The 23,301-nt window shown below is 45.5% G+C and overlaps 2 protein-coding genes across 10 annotated transcripts in view; both read right to left on the minus strand.

Moving 5' to 3' along the window:
• Positions 1–206: 206 nt before the first annotated feature.
• Positions 207–5,129, minus strand: fxyd5 (FXYD domain containing ion transport regulator 5). Of its 4 annotated transcripts, none has more exons than XM_057044762.1 (10): positions 4,849–5,125; positions 3,408–3,453; positions 3,006–3,089; positions 2,155–2,268; positions 2,019–2,063; positions 1,472–1,537; positions 1,100–1,129; positions 939–1,013; positions 770–815; positions 207–414 (listed from the first exon to the last, which is right to left on the minus strand). In XM_057044762.1, the coding sequence occupies exons 1-10, from the start codon at positions 4,927–4,929 to the stop codon at positions 390–392; spliced, it is 612 nt and encodes a 203-aa protein (XP_056900742.1). In that variant the 5' UTR covers positions 4,930–5,125; the 3' UTR covers positions 207–389. The 4 variants fall into 4 exon arrangements, with proteins under 4 accessions (XP_056900742.1, XP_056900741.1, XP_056900743.1 ...); XM_057044761.1 differs by having other exon boundaries at positions 2,019–2,069; XM_057044763.1 differs by lacking the exons at positions 207–414; positions 770–815; positions 939–1,013; positions 1,100–1,129 and adding an exon at positions 1,136–1,346 and having other exon boundaries at positions 2,019–2,069; positions 4,849–5,129.
• Positions 5,130–9,174: 4,045 nt separating this feature from the next.
• nphs1 (NPHS1 adhesion molecule, nephrin) overlaps positions 9,175–23,301 on the minus strand; it is a 34,552-nt gene continuing 20,425 nt past the window's right edge. For 4 of the 6 annotated variants that reach the window (XM_057044755.1, XM_057044759.1, XM_057044758.1 and 1 more), the window contains 20 exons: positions 22,395–22,536; positions 22,058–22,182; positions 21,788–21,956; positions 21,573–21,702; positions 21,331–21,503; positions 20,566–20,703; positions 19,926–20,066; positions 17,666–17,787; positions 16,970–17,129; positions 16,652–16,808; positions 16,181–16,332; positions 13,458–13,569; positions 13,198–13,379; positions 13,032–13,082; positions 12,591–12,707; positions 12,099–12,147; positions 11,158–11,290; positions 10,223–10,301; positions 9,563–9,729; positions 9,175–9,423 (listed from right to left, as the gene is read on the minus strand). In XM_057044755.1, coding sequence (XP_056900735.1) covers positions 9,331–9,423; positions 9,563–9,729; positions 10,223–10,301; positions 11,158–11,290; positions 12,099–12,147; positions 12,591–12,707; positions 13,032–13,082; positions 13,198–13,379; positions 13,458–13,569; positions 16,181–16,332; positions 16,652–16,808; positions 16,970–17,129; positions 17,666–17,787; positions 19,926–20,066; positions 20,566–20,703; positions 21,331–21,503; positions 21,573–21,702; positions 21,788–21,956; positions 22,058–22,182; positions 22,395–22,536 — 2,592 coding nt within the window. In that variant the 3' untranslated portion in view covers positions 9,175–9,330. The remainder of the gene's footprint in view (positions 9,424–9,562; positions 9,730–10,222; positions 10,302–11,157; positions 11,291–12,098; positions 12,148–12,590; positions 12,708–13,031; positions 13,083–13,197; positions 13,380–13,457; positions 13,570–16,180; positions 16,333–16,651; positions 16,809–16,969; positions 17,130–17,665; positions 17,788–19,925; positions 20,067–20,565; positions 20,704–21,330; positions 21,504–21,572; positions 21,703–21,787; positions 21,957–22,057; positions 22,183–22,394; positions 22,537–23,301) is intronic. The other 2 variants (XM_057044756.1, XM_057044757.1) reach the window with 2 other exon arrangements.

Genomic DNA, 23,301 nt, shown 5'->3' on the forward strand with positions numbered 1-23,301 from the left:
TAAGAAGCTTAGACACCCCTTACTGAACACCGCGTTTTTCAGATTGGAAAGAGTGAAAATCAGTCTTTCAAGAAGTGCCCCGGCTTCGCGTCGCACAAGATTATAAAATGGGGGCTGTTATAATGTTTAGTGTTCATCACGTCAGACACTGATCGGCTGCACAGATTACAGAGAGGCCCGCTTCACGGATAAAGAACTCATTAAAATCGGTTTCATCTCTTTATTAATAGTTGAGATCAGTTCCTTTTTGGTGCCATTTCTGCATCTCTAGAATGAGCATTTAAAGGTGACGGTGATTAAATGTGCTGGACATGTGTCAGTGCACATGTTGGCTAGACTGGCTGTTTTCCTCCAGCTCTTTGTCTTCCGTATGCACACAAGCGCTCTCGTTAGTGCCGGACGACATTATACGACCTGCAAAATCACAGGCACGTTAAAAGAAATACTTTCGGTCAAACACTTATCAGACAGAAACACACACAGACACTAAACGGGGCTCACGGAGTTGGTTTCACTCAACAAATATCTTAATCATAATCATGATTGATGAGCTGTTGCACAGGTTTTAGTCAGCATTCTGCTGAGCTCCAATGAGAATAATGTGAGCGGCTGCCATACATCATCCCGCAGCCTCTGGGAGGAATCAATCATGCACATGAACTGCAATTTAGTCCGTCATATTTTATTTAAGGACAAATCTATAGTGCTAATTCATCAATGCGCATAAAAATACGATGCACAGCCTTTGCTGCGATGAAAGGGTGCTTACTTTGATGACCTGGTGCGACACGTGGGCAGTCGACACACTTTGTCACCTACGGCACAAGTAAAGCAGCAACAGGATCAGATGTCTGTAATTATGTTTCCAGGAGATTACACAAACACTCGGCACAATAGACGGCACGCCGTGTGGCCTGTCAGCCGTTCACTCTACTTACAGCTAATGATCATGATGCCTGTGATGAAAAGAATGCCTGCGACTGACAGGCCGATAATCCGCAGGGAGTCGTAGTCTGTAGAGAACAACAACAACAACAACACATTTAGCCAGGGACACAACAGGTAGCACGCAGAGGGCAAAGAAGGTCAGACACCTCACCGTAGCTGAAGTCTTCATCCCATTTAGGGTCTACGGGAAGGAGAAGAGGAAGAGTGGAATTAAGTTTGCCGGAGAAACGGGGCAGTCAGAGGCAGAATGACAGTTCTCCGGCCTGCTGATCACATCTGCATCTGTGGCAGGCCTGCGCGGCGTCAGCACACCAGCAGCTTATCTCTCCGTGCATACGGCACAATCGAACATAAATCTGGGAGAAGAGAGGGAGTGAGGGGGCTCCCACTCTGCCTCCCTGCCATGGGGTTTGTTTTGGAAGACAGAGAATTATGATAGTGTCAGTCTGCCACCAGATAACAATGAAACCTTAGCGCCTGTGGCATTTAAGGTAAGCAAGGAGAACAGAAAAATGCTACTTACTCCAGGCAACGGCTTGATGGGTAGCGTTTTTCTTGGCCACGGGTGTGGTTGGTGTCATGCTGGATGCTAGACAAAATACAGACATTTCCTAAATTTATCTCACCTTAGTTTAATAGCTGCGTGTGTACAAGTCTGATCTATAATGCAAAAGTACATGTGCTACATTTCGGTTTCCCATCTTTGCCGTAAAAGCCCAGATCTAATTACTCCTCATAAAATTCCAGGCACATTCCAATGTTTGACTCAGTTTTTAATTGAATTTCTTAATATTTCAGTGGAATGGCTCTCAAAGGAAATTTGGGCTGACACTTTTTAAAGCCGCTTCACTCCTCGGTTTCTGCCGCTTCTGTAAAATGTGGCAGGAAAATCTCGACAAGGACAGGAAGTTAACATTTCATAATTACCCCATAATTAGTTTTTAAAGCCTTCTGCATTCTTAATGAGAATGTTTAGTGGAGGGGAGGGGGGCACTTATCTAGCTGGCAACCTCAATGGCGCCACCACCTGGAAGTTTGGATGTGAAGGAAGGAAAAGAAAAGCAGATTACCTGGAGAGGGTGTGAGGGTTGTTTCTGGCGTTGCCGTTTTCATATCTGGAGTTGAAATTCAGAAAAAAAAAGACTTACAGCCGATGTGATTAACATCCAGGCCGTTGCTGACAGTGTAACCGACAGGCCGGGCTACCTTCTGAAGCATTAGATGCTGGTGTGGTGGCGTCCGTGAGTTCCGTGTTGCTGATGTTCTGCCCTGTCGGTTGTTCGGCAGGTAACAAATCAGCATCTCTGCTGACTCTACTTCCTGTTAAAAAATACTCAGACTTGAACTTTATGTCACTGAGAAAAGAGGATTCATACTGGTGATTTCAGTAACATGCTGCGTTCAGGGTCCACTAGTCTGATGGCCACGTAGCTTCATTTTAATGTCATTAAACCAAGTAGCCTTTTCTCAGCTGACCTTGGGGTGTCCCTTGCCTCTTTTGGTGAACTGGAGTGGAGCTTATTTTACTCTTGGTTACTCCCCCCGCAAAGATTTGACTGGTAAAGAACCTGGGCGACATTAGTTGTATTCAAATGATGCATTGTTTAACTCTCTTAGATGTTGTGGTGGCGTCCCTCACTAATATCATCCTTTAAGCACAGTTTGTTTTTGGTTTTATTGTCATATTTACAGATATTGGATGGCCTTTCCATTTGTTAATGGATTTTACAAGACACCACTGCGTAGCAGCCTACTTAGTTATTCATTGACCTTTATGTTTGCTTGACCTTTTCCTTTGTGTTTATGTTGTAATTGTAGCATCCATTGTCATCAGCACACATGTGCTTATTCTACAGCCACTTTAAACACATTTGCTACACCCACACTCTGAGACTATTTGCACCTTGACTTTTGTCTATAAGTGGTTTAATATTAATGAACCATTTGCTGTGAGTTGTAATTAGCTGGCATTCAGAACGTTGAAATTATAATCAAAAATTATTCCTTTTAAAAGAAAAGGTAGGAGAAGGTGCTGCCGATGTGTTCCAGTACTGTACCTGGGAATATTGTTACTGTGTTTGCCACGCTGCTTCCTGCAGCCCACGTGTGATCTGCTGGTGTGAGAGATTGAGCCTGTGACCCTGCAGTGGGGAACAAGACACAGTTTAATCATCAAATGGAGAAGCACGAACAAAAAGCTCTTTCAAACATCATTGTGACGTCTTCCTGGCAGAGGCGAGACATTGACAATGAGTCTGGCCTTGGGGTGGATAGAAAACCATAATAGAATTATAATTCTTAAAGCTGCAGGACGTGTCTACAGTTTATTAAGCTGTTTTTTTCCCAGTCTACTAAGGTCTACTGAGAAAAAAAATCAGATGTCAGCTAATGCGCTTCACATTATAATGATGCAGATTAGCTAACATTTAGCTGGTTGATCAAGATTATTTTGCACTCACCTTGAAGAAAAACAAATAGGAAGATTGTGATTTGAATCAAATGTCCCTGAAAGAAAAGGAAATCACATAAGAGAAGAGGAGCCACAATAAGCATCTTAGCATGTTACCAGTAGAACAACAAATGTGCAGTTTTCTCTTTGACCACTCGTGGGCCAGTGATGGGGAAAACAACAGAAAAACTATTCCATGCATAGATATCACATGAATGGGAAATTATCTGTTTTCTAAATCATTACATCATGTGAAAACATTGAATAAATTCAGTCATGAAATAGCAACAACTTCAATTTGTCAATTTAACTATAAAATGACTCCAGCCCAATCCAGTTCAATCCAAACCAGCGGGTAACAACAGGCATTCCAGCTGTAGTGTATCTTCTTCATGGTCACAAAGTGAACACATATTGCAGGGTATCAAAGAGCATACCTGGGTTATCTTGAGAAAATATTTGCTCTGGAACATTTTGTGCATCACCTGACAGGAAATTGCTCAGTGAGGTTTTTGGTAACATGTGGTTACTTCTCCTTTTCCTTTCTGACACAGAAAACATCCCCCTTGTGTTTCAAGCCCGGTGACAGCAGACTGACTCATATTATATATCAAACTTTATCGAATACATACATCATAACCTTAGTTGTTGTTTTCCTTTGTCAAAAAATGAGTGATTGAGGCCACATTGGGTTGTTTTTCCCTTCATTCCTCCTACACATCTGTGTTCAACTTCACGGTGCTGCTGATCAAACTTTTTCACATTGTTGTTTTTTTTTTGGGGGGGGGGGGTTGCTGACGCCAATTAAATTCAATCACAGTGGAGGATGTGTCAAAACAACTCTTTTTAACAGAATGTAAATCCTGTACTGGCAAGCAGCGGCCTTCTGAGTCGGAGGATAGCATGCCAGTTCCTCTCCCACACAATAGACCGCCCTCCGTGAGACAATCAGAGGCAGGCAAGAACGTGGTTTTACAACACAAAAAACATCAGGTGCCGAGCAGGTATAGCGGAGGCGGGATGGAGTGACAGATGGAGGCCTTGGCAAGTGGCCTCCTTGGAATCCACCCCTAGCAGAGGATGAATCTCGATCTTTGACCCATCGTGTTGGCAGCTCATCCTCCAGACTTGGAGGAGCGTGACAGGTGAGCGTTCGGCAGCCATCATGAGCTGTGACAGCTCAGATTAGCAGCTCGTGCCAATCTTCATTTCACTCCAGAGCATATGTCAAGACGAGGCCCGTATCCCCTGGGCTGTGCAGGGCCTCCTCCCTTTCCTTTAGCATGACCTGCCTGCCTATTTGTCACATCTAGCGCTCCCACTCTCCCACCGTCTGTCTGTTCATCCATTTGTCTGTCAGCCTCCATCAATCTCTTCCCAGTCCACTTCACTAAAACTTGCCCTCGGCCTTCTAATATCCAAGCATCCATTCAGGCTATTATTTTGCCTACCTTAGTGTCCATCCTGCGGGGAAGCCCAGAGCAGAGATTAATCCACAGACCCATCATCCACTGTGCCTTCCAACTCCGCATGTCACTGACAGAGGCTGACAGTGCAACTGCTCGCCAGCCACACCCATGTGCTCAACAGCATGACTTCCTCAACCAACCGTCTCAACTGTGTGTCACTCTCTCGCTCACCCACTCTTCCTCGTGGCATGGCCTCCTCCTCCACTCGCCACTGCAGCGATCTGTCGGCGAGGCAGCTCGTACCACTACAGTATGTGACAGTACATTATATTGCATCTTGTAATAGAATATATTGCTTTTGCCCTGCAGCTTGGCCCACATATTTATATTTGCAGGGCCATCTGTTCCGCTCAGAAACAGGAAATGAAGTTTTTTGGCACATTTATAACCTGAAAGCGCAGGTGATTACAGTGTTTTTCTCCACACTAAATCCCCCGTTTAGAGGAATATGCCCATCTCCAGCAGGATTTGTTGTTCTGTGTCAAGGCTGCAGAATTGTATGTTTTATCGTGAGTCAACAGCCTCGCCGAGAAGCACAAACCAAAAGAAGACAAAGCCTGTAATTCATCCATGTGAGAGGACAGCCTTTGTTCAGACTGGCTCTTTGTTGCTCTCCATGTTCTCTGTGAATACAGTCATTTATAATGTTAGACTTTGCAGTGGCAGAAGGTCGTATACAAATCTATAAAGAAAGTGATTGTACTTCAGATATCACAGCCCATGTTTTTGCACCCATGGTCGTATCAGATGATGGAATTAATCAGCATGCACATCTTTGCATCTTCTTGGTGCCATTCCAGTTCAGCAGTGACAGAATAGTGGAACATTTCTAAAATCCTCACCCTAAACTGAGCATTGATACTATATTGACTAATCGGATCTATTGGTGTGCTGAGAAAGAGAAGAGCTTGTGCGTCAGAGAACTGGAACAAAGTAGTGCTTTGGTTTGTGAGGAAGTGAAAATGTGTCAGAAAACATATACTTAAATGCACAGTATTTAAAGTACAGGTCTATGCTGTCATTATATATGCAGTCAAACAGAAAGCCTAAACTATTTGCTTGGAGAATTATTGGATTGAGATTAAAGTATTAATTTAAACAGACTGGACAGCCCATTATATCATCATTACAGAGGGAGAGGAGCACAGCTGTGATGTCAATTATTCTAAAATCTCTGTAAAATGTTAAGTTAAAGTGGCCAAAATTAATTAAAGCAGTGACAGGAATGAAATGGGAAAAAAGAGAAATAACCTGCAAATAAACAGCATTTTTCAAAGTCACGTTTGTTCATTTCAAAAACAAAAGTAAAAAAAACACCAGCAGCGGAGATAATTTAAGTCCTTTATTTTCTGGTTTAATTGGGCACTTGTGAAGCACGCGTCACGTCAGCGTCTCCTCGACACTCTTCACATATCTAAGTGTTTACGAGGCAAATGGGGGGAAATACAAGTCGACGAACAGAACTGAGCTGTCAAGCATCAGTTTAGTGGATTACTCTCCCTGCCTGAGCAGAAATGATGCATCCCTCGCAGGCTCCGGTCTCAACGCGGCAGCCGGCTTGACAGGAACTTAAACAATTGCTCAATAATGAGACAAATACACCTTGACAGCTCATGATGGAGAACAGGGAGCCTAATTGGGAGAATGCAGCTCAGTGAAACATTTCTCTGTTTGATGATTTATCCACAGGCAGTCTGGGCCTTGGTGGGGAAATACAGTTTTATTGTACATTTATGGACAATAACAGTTATTGTTGGATTTAACAGTCCCCTCATGGTCAGCGGTTGGTTACAGTGGTGCTTTTAAATAATGGAGGGAAAAAAAGAGCTTTGCTTTTAGTAATAACATTATGGACCAGACTACATAATCTTATTTTAAAATAAATGGCAAATAAATATCCTGCGCCTTGTTTTATTTGTCTGGCAGGACTGTCTTACATGTTCCCTAAATGATGTAACAAATCAGGCTTGAAAGAAAAGCAGAAGCTGGAAGCAGGAGCATGGCACACTCACAATGGCTGTGCCTCCAATAAGAGCATGCTGTGTGAGTGTGAGTGTGAGTGTGTGTGTGTGTGCGCACATGCGAGCGTGTGTGCACGTGTGCCCTGCAACAAAACAACTACAGGATTACAAACCTCACATTATCAACTATAAAACCTGCTACGTCTTAGTGAGAATTGAGCTTAAATTACTGAAAAACTATAAAAATAAAAGGTGAAATCGTGTTTCTACCACTCTAAGTGTGTCAGATCGCAAAAAACTTTCACTCAGAAGTGAAGTAGCAACAATAAAACCATATAATCCATCCCATCTTCTCCCAAGGACGGAAACGCCCGAATAATATTGTCTACGTGATCCAGTGTGTTGCGCAGAGATCCGACCGATTCACAGGAGAGACGGAACAACCCGAGGTGAGGCTACATCTGAAGGAGGAAAGGCATAAATAAAGAACACAGAAGACGGGCAGGTGGAGAGAGGAGTGAGTGAAGAGAGAATTACATCATCATGGTCGGAGGCATAGCCTGAAAAAAAGGCTAAAAGATCCATTCCTGTGCTCACTACAGTCCTGACATCCATTTCAGCTCTAAACCAAAGTGCTGTTGGTGTTTTCAGCGTGGGGAAACCCAGAGAACACGACTGGAATCTTTTTCTGAATAAACTGAATGAACCATAATGAAAAAGGCAAAAACGATGTAAACACTGAGCCGGTGTCGTGCTGTAAGGGCAATAATTAAGGGTCTATTTCATATCACTGGGCAAAATATCGTACATCTCTAACATCTTTGTGAAGTTTTAATAATGACACAGTGTACTTCAATGTTTTTTCAGAACTTCTTCTCCAGCCCTGATATTTTTTCCCCACTTGAATCATGGTTTTAAAATCTGTGAACTATAAATATTCACCCTGCAAGTAAGTGTAGCGCAGCTTATTTATTTTATCTTTGAATTTAAAAAACTATTTTATGAATGTTGGAAAATGTAGAAATCGACTGATGTGCTGGGCCCCGTTCATGTGGCCTGACAGGACGGAAAAAAGTGTAACTAAATGCTTTTATGGGGGTGAAGTAACTTGTGGGGAACCTCTCTGGGTCTTAGGCTGCCCCAGGACATTTTAAATCTCCTTTAACAATCTGGGCCAGCAAATGACAATGACACCACTTTGTCACAATTGTTAAATGGATTTCGATGTCATTTTATACAAATGTCCCCCCATTAGCATGAATCTTGTTGGCTAATGACTTCTGGAAACATCTGCAGCCTCACATTCCCGTTAATGAGACTCTGCATGTTGTTTTCTGCGCTGATTCATGTGGTGGAGCACAAAAACATTAGGACTATTCAGCCTTCGACATGTGTTAGCATGTATGTTAGTGTTTAGTCATAAACCTAGGTCTCGGTGTGCGGAACCCCAACTGACCTTGTGAATTTCCACACTTCTAATTAAGCCAGCGAACGTTTGAACTTCTGATTCGCCTGTGTGGCTATTTTGTGTCATCATCATATCCTGTCCTGAGGTTCAACATAATTAGCATGTAGGCTAAGGTGTCAGGCCACCCAGCAACGTTTCTGAGCTGAAATTTAAACATTAATATGAGTTAGAGGACAGTTCCTTGCGTCAGTACAGCCGCAGTAGGCCAAGCAGCTTAGCATAACCCCCCTCTTCCTGCTCCAATCTCTCTTTGCCTGTCCACCCTCAGTAAGACAAATTCCCTGCATGGTTTTCCTCTGACTGATGCTGTGAGCAGAACTTCAATCCCAGAGAAAACAGGATTAGAGTCTGGCCTCAGATAGAGCTTTACCTCTTGAAGATAGAACCATGCTAAAAACTACTCAGCGCGATCCCATTGTGGGGATTTCTGTGTACCAACTGTGAGGCCTGAAGCTCTTTCTATCAGACACGAGAGGGCCGCCGCTGTCAGTCATGTCGCACCATCACTGACAAGGATGATGAGTCTCCAAAAAGCTCAAACGTCCTTGAAAAGAATTGATGGCATTATCAACTGTTAGTGATTTTGTTTTTCTGAGGGGAAGGGGGTCTCATCTTGACTATCTTTGTGCGCAGTCTCTTGGAACCTGACGACGCTTGATGAGTTAAATGGGATCTTGTCCGCATGAACGGCACCGCGAGTCATTCTGCTTCACCCAGCGCCGTCACAGCGTGTCTGTCTGATTCATGTTTACCTACAGGCCAAAGGCGGGCGGCAGGGTGGGGTGGGGGCCAGGCATGGAAAAAAGGTCAAAGAACAAAGCGAGGTCAAGGCAGAAGAAGGGGTGTGACAGGGTCACAGAGGGAGGGGGCGCTTATAAATTAGCTTTTTTCACATTCTTCCTCTCCTTTATGATTAAAAGTTTAAGTTAGACAGGAAATGCCATTTTACATGGAACATGAAAGCGTCCTCTCCCCACTTAACACGAGCACCTTCAGTGTCTTCCAAACAACGCTGCTGTCTTCCTGCTCTGGTCTCTACACTAACTCTCCGCGCAGTTCAAAGGGAAGATCAGAATCTTTCTGCGGTTGTCCGACATCAGTGGGATCTCTCACTCTGCCAGTAACCTGCTGGGAGAGGAGATTGCACCTCAGTTGCAGGAGGATAGCATCAGCACTGTCAACACTTTACTTTTTAACCGCAGCAATGAGTGTGAAACAGGCCTCAAATCAGAGGGCTCTTAATTGGCAGCTTTTCCTTTGCACCAACCTGAGAGCGTGTTGATGGTCTCCAACCGCTCCTTTGATTTGGGATTGTGTGGTTAAACAAGGGCGGGGGGAGGGACAGAAGGGAAGGCAGGATGTCCTGGTACACGTGTTCGTCTCCCACCTCTTCGTACACGTGGCCGTGCGAGTCCACGGGAGGCTGGGTGAAATCTGAGCGAAAAAGGGGTATCATTTGTGTGGGAGTGATTGATTGACCACTTTAGCTTTTTTTATGCTGCATAAATAAAACAAATATCTTACATATCAGAGACTGGACTGGTGTGCAAAGAGAAAAAACTTTCAATTTGAAGGGCAGGACTCAAAAGGCTGATGATGCTAGCTGCATACTGATGGGTTCAGAGGTAGCATCATTCAAATCAGTTTAACTTCATCTATGCAGCGTCTGTTACACACATGATTGTCTGTGTGTGTGTGTGTGTGTGTGTGTGTGTGTGTGTGTGTGTGTGTGGTGTGTGTGTGTGTGTGTGTGTGTGTGTGTTGTGTGTGTGTGTGTTCTGTAGACACAAAGATCTGGCTCCATTAAAGGTTTCAACGCTCCCATCTTGTGTGAGATTGGAGTTCTGAACTTCGTATTTATAAAACATTGGCTCAGACAGCGTCGAGGTTTGTGCCCATGTTTTGTCCCGTGTGCGTCAAAGCTCACCCAACGTGCGCATTTCCTGGGGGTGTGGACCAAGAGGCAGCGTGTAGTCTCTGGTGGGGTAGTAGTACACGGAGGCTTCCTGAAGAGATAATATAGGATGACCTTTGACCTCGCATAGCTTCAGATAAATGACTATTCCTTATGTCCACACATGAGGAAGGACGGAATATCTGCTGCATCCATCAGAGTTTCTACCTCCTCTTTAGGACAATGGTAACTGTGCTGGGGAGCTGAAAGCACAGTCACTTAGGAACTGTTAATGAGGTCTGAAGCATCGTCAGGAACAGGGGCCTTTTTTATGGATCTAAATGTGGTAATTACCTTTAAACTTTAAAGGTTTTCACTGCTGAGACATTTTGAACTTTAAGATTTCGAGCTACCAGGTAAACACATTCAATCAGGGCTCTATTTCATCAGCGAGTGGTCGTATTCGGTGTACTAGAAACCAGCTTGCTTCTGTTAGCCCACATTATGTGAAAGGCACCTCCCAGCAGCAAAGATGCATTTTTTTTCAGCTTATATGAACCAATTGTGTATTTCCTGTTTACCAGAGAGCTTCATTCTGGCTCTGTGGAGACGTGAGCTTTTATTGTCAACCAACGTGTGATCTTTTTCTGACTCGCTCAGCAGTTTTCCTCAAGATTCCGCTCCTCACTGGCCCACTACATGGCACTGAATATCCATTTCCCCGCCACTGAAGAGTATTTTGAATGCTAATTGTGAAGTATTGATTTCTGTTCCATCTCACAGCTGAAGTTTTCATTAGTTTATTAATCCATTTTCCATGCAATCGCTGATCTCTCTTCCTCGCTCTCGATGCCAGCCAAACCTCCTTCCTCCCATTATCTATCGTTATTCTCTCAGCAGGTTTGTTTTTCCAGTGGACCTGTTTGCCTCTTCTCGACCTATTGCTCGCCTTCACCCCCCCCTCTCACCGCCGCGTGACGCTCATAGACTTTGCTGTCTGTCTCTGATCCAGAGTCCACAAGGAGCGTCCGCTGGGCCGCGGCGTTGATCTTCTCTCCGCTCTCATATTTGTTGGAGTTGCTGATAGCTGAGAGACTGGACCTGCACGGATAGTCGGATCTTAGTGTTCGCCAGTGATTTATCCACACGAACTGTTAAAAACATGAATAAAAAGCGTGATAATGATACATTAGATAATGCTTCATAACACCTGCACATGCGCATTTCCAGCAGACAGCGTCCTGAACACTGACACGGTGAATTTTGCTTTGCTGAAATAACATCAATGCTCTTTGCACCTCAGGGTGCTTGATTAAAAGGAGACGGCTCGTGTGTGACGGCTGAGTCACCCTTGAGACTGAGTAAGGTTGATGTCTGGGCAGGAACGCCAAATGCTGTCATCAGACCGTCAAATAAACTGTCAGCATCCCGACATAACCTGAGAATTACCGGAGGGATTTGGAGCTAACAAAAAGGCTTGTAAGCACCTATCGTCGTGGAAATAGGAGGGTCATCTTCTGTTAATATTTAAACAGGGGGGGAAAAATTAAGTTTGGCTTCATTGCTGAACCAGCTGATTGATCTCGCTTCCAACACGGCCATGCTGTTTGTTTGTCTGTTTGAGCTGATAATCATTTTATCCTGACATTGCCGATACGAGAAGGCAGCACTTTAGCGTGTTAAATGGAGACATGTCATCCATCTTCATATACGTCAGTGTGTGGGACTGTTGACTGCAGTGAAAGTTTAATAACGCTAATATAAATGGATAGTGCCAGAGGATTTCTCTTTCACCCGCCCACCCCGCCGACCCCACCCGCACTCAGTGGTTGTAGGAGCACGGTCAGCAGACTCGGAGTGGATTGGTTGTGTGTCTCTTTATTATTTCCTCTGCAGGGCCTTAACTCACCCCTTCTCCTCAATCTTCTCGCCGTCTGAAGTGCTGCCCCCCGGAGTCCCTGCAGGGCGACAGGGAATGGGAGGATAAAGGTTTGGTGTTAGGAAGCTGGAACTTAAGGAGAAAGGCATCACCCTGCTCACGAGAAGTGAAATTGATCAGAGCAATAAGAGGTCTAGAGAGCGAAGCGCGACGCAGGGGGCAATGGAAGGAGAGAAATGAAAAATAAACAAGAGTGGGGAGTAAAACAAAATAGAAGGAGACAGAAACCAAAAAGAGGAGGACACGAAGCTGGCAACTCGACAAAAACACAGTGGCGTGACAGCACGAGAGGAAGAGTCTTTAAAGAGGCAGAGGAGCGGGGGAGGAGGAGGCAGGTTAGATAGACAGAAGGAGAGCTGGAGAGGCTGAGCTAACATGGTGGCTCAGACATTGTGATTCAGTCATTAAAATGAGAGGCTGCTTTTCAGCAAACAAACATAAACCAAAGATGACCGCCCCCACCTGTCCGGCCTCGTCTCCTTTTCCACCTGACTGCAAAGAACCACATGTTAAACATCAGCGCGGCTCCCAAAACCACCGCCAGGATGACCGTCCAGTAGGTCGGCAGTCTTCTGATCCCTTGTTCATAAAAAACACCGGAAAAGTGTGCTCAGCATTAGGAATGTTCTGAAGTAAAAGTGAGCCGACGCGGAAATGTCCTAAAGAAAAAAGCTGCCTGGCACTCTGCGTGTCATCTTTATTGAGTAAATGCAGAGGTGGTGGTGGTGCTGTGGGGTTCTGGGTGGGTACCATGACAACCACTTACCCTCATACAGCAAACATTAACAGCCTTGGAGGTGCATACATTAACATGATTTAGCCAAATGATGCTGGCTGCTCTGCAAACAGCAATTTCCAGCAGCCTTTAAGAGTTTAGTGAGGGGGTTGTGATTAAAGACTTACTCGGTTCCACTGAGTCAACATCTGTTGGGGATTCTTTGGCTTTTGGCTTTTCTGCAGAGGTTTTAAAAACAGAGAACTTCATGTTGGGGTTAATAACTCTGATGGTGTTGACTCTGAGGTCATTTGGAGAGCTTTCAGCGTGACGAGGTGGTTACTCCAGACTGACCCGCGGTGGTGATGGTCAGTACTGCGCCCTCGTCAGCGTACGCGCTCTCTCCCACTGTGTTGAGCGCGTTGACGGAAAAGTTGTACGTGGTGGCGGGCTGTAGGCCGGTAACAGTGAAGGACGCTGCCCCTGGAGGTATCACGTCAGCGTACAGGAAACCGGGAGAGCGATCCCATCGGTATCTGTCAACCAAAGGGCGCAATAAGTGCAACTGCACCAAGGCACCACGCTGGAACCCGCGTCCGCTCTAGGGGCCGCACCTTATGCGAAATCTCTGCTGAAGGCCACCGTTGAATCCTGGGATCCACTCCAGGGTGACCGAGTTGTAGGTGAAGTCGACCTGACGAAATGAAGACGGAGGATCGGGGTAACCTGATGGCGGGGGTAGGACAGAGAGGTCAGAGTTAATGCACTATTGATTCTGCACCATACTGACAGAGAAAAGACAAACATGACCGAACACGTGCTTGACAAATGCACCGGGCGTTAAAGAGCGGAGAGAGTCAAGTGATTATTCTGTATCTGCAGAAATAATAGATGAGGCCCGCCAGCTGAGGATTGCGCCGCCCTTATGGGTCCCCGTTCTGCTTTGAAGAGGTTATAAACAGACAAAATGTTATTACTAAAACATTGTGTAGAGCTCCGTAGAAAGACAAGGTGCCCCCTCCCAGTCGTTACCCTCTGGTCCCACTCTGCTTGAAAACACAATTACCTTCAGAATATGCACCATTTTTTTCCCTGGTCCCTTACCGGGGGAAAAAATGCTTATCTGAAAGAATTTCTGTTCATCACATCTTTAAATAACTGCAATAATGGTTAGAATTCATATGACCACGGTTCAAAACTTCATATAAATACTTAATTATATTTTAAAATGCATCAAGGGAGTCTGGTTTTCATGCTTAATAATGAGTTTCAATTAGCCAAACCACCCTTAATATTGTGTGAAATCATTCCTGTTATAAAAGACTTCCTTTCATTTGAAACTGTCAAAGGGAAAAGGGTTTAAAACGCTTTTTCAGAACCTTCGGCTCCAAGGAGTTGGTATTAAATACTGTAGGTTACACATATCCATTTACAGAAAATATAAATAAGTGTTTTTATTTTTCTGCTTAGAGAAACTCTTGGTTTTTCTCAGTTTTGACTCTTTAACACTGCTAATTACAAGAAAGCACCAAATAAATCTTATATCTCATCTCATATATATACATTTAGCATTTTCTGTTGATGTAATTAATAACTGTCATATAACTGTCACGATAATAATAATTGTCAAAGGAGAGTCAAAGCCCCCAAAGTTAAATGGAATTACCGGTAATGACATCAGGAGATGTTACCTTGCAAAACCTTGTTTACCATTATTTACCCGCTGCAAATGAACTCATGTTAACAACATTTCTCCACATTTACAAAAGAAAAAAAGAAAAATGATCAAGTAGTGTGACGGAGGATGAAGCTTCTCGACTATTATCAGCATCGTGGACAGAAAGATCAGAGGGGACTAACCGGCCTCCAGTCTGTCACGAGTCGCCGCTCCAGTCAGGATGGTGCAGGGAAAGTGGATTATTTTCATTTGGAGCATGGAAACTCAGAGGGGTGATGGAGGGGGGGCAGAAGGAGAGATAGTAGTTGAGCGGCAACATAAGATGGAGATTCTCTGCTCATCTGTAGCTGCAGGCTGCAGTTTGCAGAGTAAATAATTCCCACTATCAGCTCCACTCACAAGATTCCAGAGCAAAAGGGTCAGCCTTATTTGGATCTCGACAAATCCAAAAAGCGCCATGCTAAAATGCAAAAAAATTTTTAAAAAAAAGAAAAGAAAAAGAAGCCCAGTCTCCCTCTTGGGCTCTTGTATGATAAGGAAGCATATAAAATGTCTTATCACCGCGTCGGATTAATTATGAATATTTGGAAGCCTAAAAAAACAAGGCTGGGGAAAACAAGCCCATTATTGGATCGGAGTTTTATGGGCTTTGGAGCAAACATTAAATGTGTCTAATGTCTGACAGCCATTGCTGAGAGCGCGACTGCACCGATAATGGCGGTCGAGCTTGGGTACGGCCTGGAGGCGGACCGGGCACGCCGCGAGAGCTAACCGTATCAGCGCAGCCTTATCTGGGGGAGAAACAGAGTAGTGCTGCGGGCAAGAGTGATAAAGCAGTGATGGAGCAATGGACTAAGTTTCTTAAAGGGCTGACACTTGGGAACAACAGCTCTCTCCAGCTAACAGAAGTCTGCATCAGAACAACGCTGTGACCCTCCCAAACTGTTGTTGTGCTGCTGCGACAGACTGATAAACATTATCAAGCTACAAAACACAGCAGAACCAACCGCTGCCATCTTCTTTGTGCGTCGTTACACAAAGCCGAGGCAATTACGAACTAAATTAATTTAACGTATCTCTGTTAATAACTAAATTAGGCGATAATAAAAAGAAAAAAAGCTCTGCCTCTTCTACAAGTCATGACATGTTTTTTTTTTAAATAATTAAATCTAATGTTTCCATTTATGTTATTTTATCACTGCTACACTTTGCTGCTCTAATGAGACTCTTCAGTTTGGTTGGGATGTATATTTTCAGCTCACCGGCGCAAAATGGTAATTGCATGTTAGTCTTGATTTTTCAAGTGGGACAATCAACCATGAAGCAACCATAGCAACAATCTATTAATAAACTATTGGTTTGGTGCATCAGAATGAGGGTTTGTATTGACGAGAGGCTTTTTTTTTACACATGGAAGGGAGAGAGCAAGAGTTCCTTTAAATGAAATTTTTTTTTTTTTTTTTTTCTGAACCATTGACATACCTGCTCGTTTTCCTGAATAATTCATTTGCACAAAGCTCATAAAAGCTGATGATTATTTTTATGCCTATGTTTCAAAGCGGGGTTGAGATCTTTACAAACCCACATTTGGGTGAAATCCAGTCAGGTACACAGGTGAACACTTACGAAACTCAAAAATACACCAAAAAAATAGAATACTTGTGCTGACGAGCTGGATGTCGAGCTTGTCCTCCCCGAGTGAGTTACGAGCTGTGCACGTGAAGATGGTGTAGTCCAGGGTGGCGCTCACATTTACCACCCGAACTGTGCTGGTGTGGATGGAAGCGCGCCTCACCGTCTGCTCCTCATACCTGCAACACACACACACACACACACACACACACACACACACACACACACACACACACACACACCATGGAGCAGGGATTGTCCTGACGATCGCACCAAATCACCCAATTTCACACTTGAAAGAGGTATTAAACAGGTATTTGCATAGTGGAAACCAAAGGCGGAGAGGCACGCAGTCCAGGTGCGATGGGGAAATAGCAACACTTGGATTAAGAACATATTGCAGAACTAATTGTGAGCATTCACCTGACAGAAACAGCTGCACTGGTGATAATAATACAGTGTTGAGAATTAGACATGAAAGCCTGCCAGCATTCTGACCTGGGGTTTGCAAAGTCCATGAGTAAACCCTTTTTTTCCCAGATGAAGTCCACAGGAGGAATGCCTTCTGCCTGACACGTTAACTGGGCCGTACTGGTGCCGTCACCTCTGCTCGCTACTTTCGTCCACTGGGCTCCTTTTTGCAGCTCTGGTTGGACTACGCGGGAGGAGATACACACTCAGCAAACAGGACACAGCACCTAAATAAATAGAGTCTGGGGCTCCTGACGGCTACCGAAACGTGGGTGTGTCACCATGGACGCGTGGGTATGTATGATTCAGTCCACTGTTAAGTGGGAAACAAATGCAGAAACTCACACTGCACCACCAGCTGCACGCCTGCAGAGGCTGGGGGAGCTATACCATTATCAGCCGTGCACTGGTAAAGACCAGCGTGAGCGCGAGTCACATGGTGGATGGTCAGAAGGCCAGATTCATCTTCCTGAGTGTTTTCTTCTGTCTCCACCTCCGTTTCTCCCTGCAGAAGACAGAGCGGGTGCAGAATGAGCACCGGACAGCAGCCATCCCTCAGCGCGCCACCCCTTTTTTCGGGGGGGTGAGGGCCGAGCTTGAGGCAGGTAGACTGCAAGGAAGATTTAAGCAAGAGAGCGCCGGGGTTTAAGGTGGGGGTGGGAAGGGCGTGGAGCTCTGGGGACAGAGAAAGATAATGCCAAGAGTTGAAAAGCCACAGGGGAGGAGGAAAAGGAGGGGCTGTGCAGGTTGAAAGCGGGACACACAGTACTGCCAGAGGGTGGGTTAGTCTTGAGGAGGCATCAGTAGACACAGAGGCCACGCCACATTGACGAATGTGCCCTTTAGTCAGGCTGTGGTAATGAAAGCTATTTTTTCTGGATTCGGGCCGAGTGTGCAGCAGGAAGAGGGTGGGGGTGGCAGGATGGTTACAGGTGAAATATGGTGCACCTGTGCAGGCTAAAAGGCCGGTGATAAACAACAGGAATGGACATCATCGCAGAGAGGAAGCCAGCTAGTGTTTGTGCACATCACGGCGCTCACCAGAAAGGCCCACGTGAACATGCCTGATGTAATCGGGTTGGCGTCTGCCACGCATATCAGATCAGCAGTTTCCCCCAGGTTCACCAACACGGGGTCCTTCTGTGGCCGGACGCTGGGGGCATCTGAGAAAAAGACAGCGAGACGAGGGCTGAGGCAGGACAAAAGGCTAACATTCCAATAAGGGACAAATGATTTGCCCACCCATTAAACCCCCATGCTTTATCGCTGCAATTACTTTAACACTCGTTTCCCTCTGAACCTGCCCATAACCCCGTCTTAACTGGCCTCCGTGCTTCAGATTCTACAGCAATTCCTCCTGATACGATGAAGCAAAGGAAACGTCTCGGCATGCAAATGACATTAAGTCATGTGACCCACGTGGCCCCGCATTAAGAGCTTATTGCCACATTTCATCTAATGGTAACATCATCTTTTCTTCAACTGTGGTTTTCCTCGTTTCATTTTATTCACCACAACTTCACAAGCATTTTATATTTCCCGTGAGTGCCGTGTACTGTGGTTACGACAACCCGAGCATTAGAGCCTGCTTGTTTTAACCTGTGTTCACTCTTGTAGGAGCAGAGGAGGGAAACCAGAGAGACACGCTGATGGGATCCAGCCACGCTGTCCCGCTAACTGACACCGACACTGTTAAGTGGGCTACACCGCCACCCATAAAAGCTATTACAATCCACCATTCATAATGAATATCTATAACTGTCAAGCCCAGTCAGACCAGGACAACGGAATCCATTAGGCACGTACCATGGGCTTTGGTGAAACAGACAGACCTACATTTTCAACAGTTCCATTATTAAATCATCAGTATCGGACGAGAGGGCCTGGAGCTCCGGGCTGGGCCTCAGGCAGCAGCGGATGCACGTGGCCTTGTACGAAGACCAAATTAATGGGGCGTGAGTGCTGTGCAAGAGTTGAAAGTAAATGTTGTCTGGGCGTGTCGGAATGTGTTGAAGCACTGACACAATTGCCAGGATCAGGAAAACGAATGGAGATCTAATACATAAAAGATATAGTATGTTGGAGAAAATGCATTCATTCTGCTAGTTCGCTAAAAGAGGAATGACCTGACTGATCTGCCACCTGCTGAGAATGAACTTCTACCCCCATAGGGTGCCTGTGATGGTAGTTTTTGAAAGAATTTGTATAAATGTACCAAAAAAAAAAACCAATTGTTTTGTAGCACAACCCAAATTTACAGCTGCAGCTCTACTTTGTTGCAACTTGTAAGAGAACATTTGACCCATGTACACAAACATACACGCTAAGTAACATGCAAACACTGAAAACGAGCGATTTAGCTTCACTTGTTTTATTGTGAATATTTCTGCTCTTCCATTCTTGAGGTTGACCTGAGCAGCATAATTATTCTGTATATGCTTGATTTTTGCAGGAAGCCTGAGTTTTTATTTCATCTTGGTGCAAATCTTGGCGTATGCACACACACACACACACACACACACACACACACACACACACACACACACACACACACACCACACACACACACACACACACACGCGCGCGCGCGCAGACACCTGTTCCTCAGGCAGTCCTGAATAATCCTTAAAACGAGCAACAGAACCAGACAGAATTGTCTGGGTGGACGGCTAACACTATTATTGTCTTATTACCATCCCGCCCTTTATTTCTAACTGAAGTATAACAACATTAGAGTGAATAGAAGGTCAACAAGTTTTAAAATAATGAAATTACAAAAGAAAAGCACAATTACAGAAACTATGTTTAAGTAAAAATGCTCAGAATTGTTAACTATTTTAATCATAAACAAAATGATTAAATAATTACAGCCTATCAATACAATTTAGTGACATCACATTTCCTACTGTCTTGCCTTCTTTGTGTGCACGTGAGGCTATTTTAGGGATTCACCCCATGTTCATGCACCTAAGCTGATTTGCCGCTTGCTTATCAGCCCCAGTGATCTCCATCAGGCTCCTTCCCACAAGTGTTGTTCAGGTAAAACCTGTCACTGTTTCTGCAGTTATTTGAACAAATTAGCTGGAACTGAAAGGTTGAGGCCAACATTCCGCTACAGCTGCTGTTACAGGGCGCCGCAAACGTGCGACGACGCCTGCAGATGTGCCATGAGGGGTTTTATTCTTGTTTCTGTGATAACAAACAAACAAATCACGATTGTTGTATGCTGATGAAACAGCATTCAACAACACGTGTGCGCATGTGTGTGTGTGTGAGAGATCGAGTGTGTGCGGTGCCTTACATTGAACATTGAGCTTGATGGTGGTCTGAGTTTCGCCCTCCTCGTTGGTGCACTTGACTATGTAAACGCCGGCACTTTTCCTCGTCACGTTTAGGATTTCCAGCGAGCGGTCGTGGGCCCAGTGGTAGCGCGGGTCTCCCGCTTCACGTGCGCATGGAAACACACATGGCAACACTGATGGTGAATTAAGTATTCATCGCGCACGCATCCTCCATGTCTTCTGGCCCGCGGTCTCTAAGTGACATCTAATCCTGCATTATTGATCGGCCTGGCTCGACTGGCCCATCAAGTCAACAACGGCTTTGCACGAGAGGCTCCTCGCGTACTTCTGTATTCACAGTTTAAGAACACCGCGCTTGTGTTTCCCTCTTTAGGATATGCTTGTTCTGTGGCGGGGCTGCTGCCTGAGAGCCTGGAAGAGTAGCCAGGTTTAAAAATGTTGCGCTGTATTCAGTCAGACAGCAATCCTCATTTAGACTGCATACATTAGAGCCATAATGAGAATCACATTTGGCAGGGTCCCATGCTGGCTAACCTGCCATGTTTTATTCAGACCCTGAATGGCAGCGCTGAGTGCTTATGTGCTGGCTCAGCTCAAATAGGACCTGGTTTATAGAGCCATCACACGGCCGCGGCTCACCTCTGACCAGCTCTCTGTGATGCAGCCAAATGCAGGATACCTCCTCTGGGTTAGCTGAGACCAGCAGTGGGATGGTTGCCACGTCATCCTCCAACACCTGGATGTGTGTTGGCTGCTCTGGGCTAAACTCTGGTGGATCTGGCGCAGGGGGAAAAAAGAAAAAGCACACAAACATAGCGAGATGGCCACAGGAGAGTGAGGGGAAGTAGCTGGGAATAAATGCAAAACATGAAACCCGCGAGAGACACTAATGAGAGTTAAACCAGTCAGAAGTCTAATTCCCACCAATAATTCCAGATCTTAACAACTCTGATGATGGGGAAGCGGAGAAATGAGGGAGGAGAGAGGGACAGGCATTAAAATGACGAGTGACAGTGCTGTTGTCCAACTGCAGCTTTGCACAAACGCGCAGTGACATTCCTTCATGCTCATGCACAGCACTGAGCTTTGAAGCAGCGGCTGGCTGCTGTCTGTGAAATGGCATCAAAGACAAACATGGCCACGCAGCAAAGCAAATGCACAATTAGGACACGCTGCCACCGAGCTCAACAGACCTACAAATCGCAACAAAGGGCTCCAGTAAACCGGTAAACACACACGCTCGCACACACACATTTGAAAGACTGGCATTTCTGTAGAAAAGTACCTCAGCAAAGCATTCACTATTATTATGGAAGGTTTGAGCACAACACAGCTTTTGATCACACCAAGAGGATCCAGGAAAACAAACTAGGGAAGAAGGGAAAGATCCACTCATTGACTCACAAAGCACGTCCAGTTGAAAAAAAGTGTTGGCGCCCTCTCCCAGAACGGGGCTGTAGGCCTGGCAAATGACCCTCTGGTTGTGGTGCCACGAAGTCACATTTAGAGCCAGTGTGCTGCTCACTGACACACCACCATAGGGGGCGCTGTTGGCAGGCCGCTCCACTCCCTCTAACCTGGGACACAAAGCCCATCTGGTGAAGTCAGCATCATTCCCAACAATAAAACATCTTTGCAAGGCAAACCTGTGGGTCCCTAAACTCCAGGAGATGCTGGCCTTGGGGTTGCTGGTCCTGGAACTGCACTCCAGAGTCAGCGTCTGGCCTCGGCGCACCTCCGTCTGTTTGGCAGTGATCTTCAAACCTATTGCTGTGACTGCACGGCCACGGATTAAAAAGATGATGCGAATGTGCTCATGTCAAACCTGACGCCGTCCTTCGTGAAGTTCCGTCAGACTCACAATAGACCTTGAGTCTAATTTGGGCCGAGATGGTGCTCTTCGCCTCGTTTCTGGCACTGCAGCGGTAGATGGCCATGTTGTCGCTGGCTGAAAGCACCACCACCAGTTCTCGGGCCACTCCTCGATCAAAGGAAGTTTGTCTCAGAGCGCCGGACAAGACGATCCCATTCTGGAAGAGCAATGAAGGACACAGATGTGAGTGTGTGTGTGCGTGTGTGTGTGTGTGTGTGTGTGAATGCTGGAAGACACACATTTATAGGTGATATTTACCTTATACCAGGTCAGAGTCGCTGCAGGATTCCCTCCTGTAGCGAAGCAGATGAGATGGACTGTGGTCCCAGAGTGCAGCGGGACATCGGGAGGCGGAGCCTCCAGCCATATCTTTTGAGGGGGGTCTGGTTTAAAAGGGAGAATCAAAAGTCTGATTTCAGGGGACTTTTTTGTTGTCTTTTCCTTTACTTCAACAGCTTGGCGACCTTCTCAGGCATGCTAACATCCAAAGTTGTAATAACTAATGAACTATCTGGCCTTGAGGATTTTTTTTTGAAAAATAAAATGAAATGAAAACTTCATTAACCCAACAGATGTGCAATACTTTGACACTCACAATAGACAGTGAGCGTGTCGCTCTGGCTCTTGGAAAAGTGCGTGCCCTTGCCAAAGGCCTCGCAGGTGAGTTTCAGCCCGTCCTCCTCCCGAGAGACTCTGTGGGTCATGTTGGACATGGTTGTCATCCCGCCGTGGCTCCCCTGCAGATGGAAAACGCGCATGGTGGTTCAGGCAGCGGACAGGCGGCTTTGGTCTCTAATTCTGTCATGCTTATAATCCAAAAGGGGGGGAGGAATGGACAAAAACAACCCACAATGCTGCGTCCCAGTGAATACAGATGGCAAATTAGCTGCTGTAATAACTGATGTTGTGCATGGGCTGAGATAAACAAGCGCACCCGCCCGGCCCGGCCTGCTTTGCATGCTGCCACAAATTGAGCAAAGTATCATTTTGCACCTGCCTGATGGCGGCCATGCCTATGCAGCACATCTGGTTATTAAAGCTATTATTGCAGTAATTACTGTTAAAGCCGCAGCCAAATAGACAAACAAAGACACCGGACGGGAGCCTCAGTCTTCATTAACCCCACCCTGTTGCAGATGCATTAAAGTTTGCACGCGCAGGCACGGCCGAGCGTCGCGTGTAAGATCAAATGGAAACGCCGCCGCCGGATGAATAAAGAGCTTGTTTAATAATGCTCATCTTCTGTGTCAGCTTTTATTCACTTTGATCTTATTAACACGCACAAAAGAGAAGAAGAGCAGCCGAGTACTCTTTCTGGGAACGGCTGCTTATTCATTTGCAGAGCTACTCAGAGTCTGCTCAGGGTCACGCTCTTTTCTTCCTTTCACAAAGGTTCACTCAAAGTAATCATTTATTCAGGGTTGAACTTTTTCCTTTTTTTTGAACCGTACAGGAACATTTGAGTGAAGGGCAAAGTTTATTTTGATTCTGCCATTTGCTGT

Source organism: Takifugu flavidus, chromosome 10 (genome assembly GCF_003711565.1).
Source record: "Takifugu flavidus isolate HTHZ2018 chromosome 10, ASM371156v2, whole genome shotgun sequence".
NCBI classification, from domain to species: Eukaryota; Metazoa; Chordata; class Actinopteri; order Tetraodontiformes; family Tetraodontidae; genus Takifugu; species Takifugu flavidus.

What these genes read in the sequence shown, in the direction of transcription:
- fxyd5 (XM_057044761.1), bottom strand. Translation starts at nt 4,929, where the DNA reads ATGCGGAGTTGGAAGGCACAGTGGATGATGGGTCTGTGGATTAATCTC. An exon ending in AGCATCTAATGCTTCAGAAG is followed by an intron (nt 2,070 to 2,154) that starts GTAGCCCGGCCT and finishes TCTGAATTTCAA; the next exon opens with CTCCAGATATGAAAACGGCA. An exon ending in AACCCTCACACCCTCTCCAG is followed by an intron (nt 1,538 to 2,018) that starts GTAATCTGCTTT and finishes TATTTTGTCTAG; the next exon opens with CATCCAGCATGACACCAACC.